Below are 3,016 nucleotides of genomic sequence, written 5' to 3' on the forward strand. Positions count from 1 at the left end.
CGCCCCTCGGCGGTCGTCTCCCTCTGGGAAACCTGGGAGGGAGACGGGTGAGGCAGCCCCACCCTCATACACCCATCACCTGGGGGAAGGAGCGGGGGGGCGGGGGGGAGTCTAGACAACAGAGAACAAGAAAAACAATCGACTGAGTTGAGGAAATACCAAAATAATTTGTGATCAGTGAGGAGCAGCATGTCTGAGTCCAGACCAAGGTGTTCGGAAGAACCGGATCAGGACTGGATCAGGACTGGATCAGGACTGGATCAGGACTGGATCAGGACTGGATCAGGAAGTGAGGAAGCGGAAAAAAAAAAAAAAATCTGCGAATATCGCTTTTATGTGTGAACGCCAAATGACTTTGTTGGTAAATGAAGGACTAAAAGTCAACAGTCTGACTTATCACCACCACCATCCTCATCATCATCATCATCATCACCATCATCATCATCATCATCATCATCCACATCTGCAGCCAACAGATAACAATCAATACAAAGGCACAACATATGCAAAACAGGGGGCAGTAGTGGGTAGAGACCAGGGGGTAAACAGCTGTCAGCCCTTCACTCTCCCCTCTCTCTCCCTCCCTCCCTCTCCCTCTCTCTCTCTCTACATCTGTCTCTCCTCCACATTTCATTTCCTCCGTTCACTTTGCTTGAATCCTCTTTCTGTCCCGACTCACAGACAGAGATTTAAGACCTGAATAATTTACAGGCTCTTTTTTGGTCATACGTCTCTGATAATTAATGCAAATGTTCATGGAAATTACACATTAAATCCTAATCATGTGCAGTGACTCAGAGGTGGCGCTGCAGCTCAAGGACCTCACGTCCAGCCCGGTGGATGAAAACCAGCCCACAGTCCCAAGTTTTGGACTCATTTCTGCCGTCAGTCTTCTCGGAGGACAGAAGACAACGTGACCAGGACGTGTCCCCCTGGAGACGGGGGTTGGTGAGTGGAGACAGAAACTAAAGCTCAGCTTTAACTGGGCCTCAGCGGAGGATCATCATCTCAGCATCAGATTAATGTTTGTGTCTGTGATGATGTCATCACGCGTCGCCACAGGGAAAATTAAACTGTAAGAGGATTCGGGAAAAAAAAAAGTGTAGCGATACCAGCCGTGTGCCGCATGGATTCAGGTCAAAGGTCAATAAACAACTCCAAAGTAAAGTGTCCATTCACGCTCACATTCACACCTCGGGTCGACTCTTAACGTGAACAATGAACTCATACAGGATTACTATCAGTTACCAGCGGGAATCAAACCAGTTACATTCTTACTGTACGGCCAGAGCACTGACCACTCTTCCACTACGTAGACACCTGCTAAATTCTTAGATTTAAATTTTTGTGACCTTTCTGGCAATAAAACAACAGTAAAAACACCAACCAATCAAACAAGTGCTACAGTTAAAGTAGCCAAATCCAGCACAATGTCAACTTTTAAATGATTACAATAAATAAATAAATCAATCAATCAAATAAATAATTTTAAATACAAAAGGAAAGCTGTGTTGAAGGTCCTGTGATGTAGACCAACCTCAAAGAGTGAATTTGAAGGTAAAAACAAAGACTGTTATGCTAACGATTAGCTTAGCCGCTTCCTGGAAAAGGCGGAATATGAAGTGTTATCAACGCGAAAATTAACTTATTTTTAATCCATTTATATCAAACTTTAATGTTGCAGCAGTAACATTATCTCCTACCGTCATGGAGCAGGTTGTCTTAAGGAGCAGGGGGCGCTACATGCCGTTTGTTTACGCTAACGCTAACGTGAAATGCTCTACCAACGGTCGCCGTTAGCAGCGGGTGCCGCAGGAACCCTCGGTCCTGCTGCTGCTGCTGCTGGTTCCTCATGACGTCACACTTCACCTCTGGAGTCCTGGCTGACCCACGAACCACGGAATAACACGCGCACGCACACATGCACGCGGACGCACAAAGTGTAGTTTTGCTCACGATGTTTCCTGTGGAACCTGCTGCCAGCTCAACGATGACATCATCGCCATCACCTTCACTACTAACATCTGGTTCACACCAGTACGACCACCATCATCTTCATCTTCATCATCATCATCATCATCATCATCATCACCATCATACTGCATCACGGTCTCACCGCACTGAGGGGCAGGAGACTCCGGGGGAACCACCACAGACTCACGCAGCTCGGAGATCCGAACCTCTCTTCTCCTCCTCCTCCGTGAGTGTATCCCTGCGTGGACACTCACTCTCTCTCACTCTCTCTCTCTCTCCCCCCCACTCTCTCCCCCCCTCTCTGACCGTCTCATTAAAGAGGATTACAGCCTGACGGTGAATGGACGTCGCTCCAGCAGCTTAGAGTCCACTGAAGTATCACGACCAGGGTCAAACCAGGCTCATTAACGGGCATCGAACTCTACCTGCAGTTCAGCACAACCTTGCGCGGCTGCGAGGGTTTTTTTTTCTTTTTTTTTCTTCTTCTTCTGTCGGATTCACTACATGCTTCACAGCCGCAACCACCGGAATGACAAGGGGAAGAATTCGGATTAAAAAATATCTGCTCCTGCAGTGAGACTGGAACCAAGTGCACACGGAGCGGACTCGGTGACAGTACCGACCGCGGGTTCTCCTCTGCGCCTCAGTGCAGCTTGGTGCACACACACACACACACACACATATATATAGAGCCTTAAAACAGCAGGCCCACAAACGAACCGAACCGAACCGGAAGTGCAGCTCAGATTCACGTACCTTCATTGCGCCTCCCGTCCGAGGAATTTACCGAGTAATGTCAGGTCGACGACCATGGCAGACGTACGGGGACTCAAACCATTACGTCTTCCCTCTCACTCAGAGCCCCTGTCTCTCTCTCTCCGTGTGTGTGTGAGTGAGTGTGTGTGTGTGTGGAGAGAGTAAGCATAACGTCATGTCCAAGAGAACACCAGCCAATCACAGCGCTCACTGAGGCGCTGTTATCTTTAGCGGCCAATCCGTCGCGCCACACGAGCGGAGTGGGCGTCGAGTGCAGTGAGGACAC

At 48.7% G+C, this 3,016-nt stretch overlaps 1 protein-coding gene across 8 annotated transcripts in view; it reads right to left on the reverse strand.

Moving 5' to 3' along the window:
- rnf34b (ring finger protein 34b) overlaps window positions 1-3,016 on the reverse strand; it is a 20,332-nt gene that overhangs the window by 15,137 nt on the left and 2,179 nt on the right. For 5 of the 8 annotated variants that reach the window (XR_003051733.1, XR_003051732.1, XM_025062366.1 and 2 more), the window contains exon 1: window positions 2,731-2,982. The exons of 1 other annotated variant lie outside the window; for it this stretch is intronic. Coding sequence is in view for 4 of the 7 variants with exons in the window: in XM_025062366.1 (XP_024918134.1) it covers window positions 2,731-2,736 (6 nt within the window). In the remaining 3 variants the exon portion in view is untranslated. Of the gene's footprint in view, window positions 1-1,703; window positions 2,095-2,116; window positions 2,258-2,730; window positions 2,983-3,016 lie in introns of those variants that run through there. 2 more of the 8 variants (XM_017038759.2, XM_008326318.3) reach the window with 2 other exon arrangements.

Source organism: Cynoglossus semilaevis, chromosome 14 (assembly GCF_000523025.1).
Source record: "Cynoglossus semilaevis isolate Cse_v1.0 chromosome 14, Cse_v1.0, whole genome shotgun sequence".
NCBI classification, from domain to species: domain Eukaryota; kingdom Metazoa; phylum Chordata; class Actinopteri; order Pleuronectiformes; family Cynoglossidae; genus Cynoglossus; species Cynoglossus semilaevis.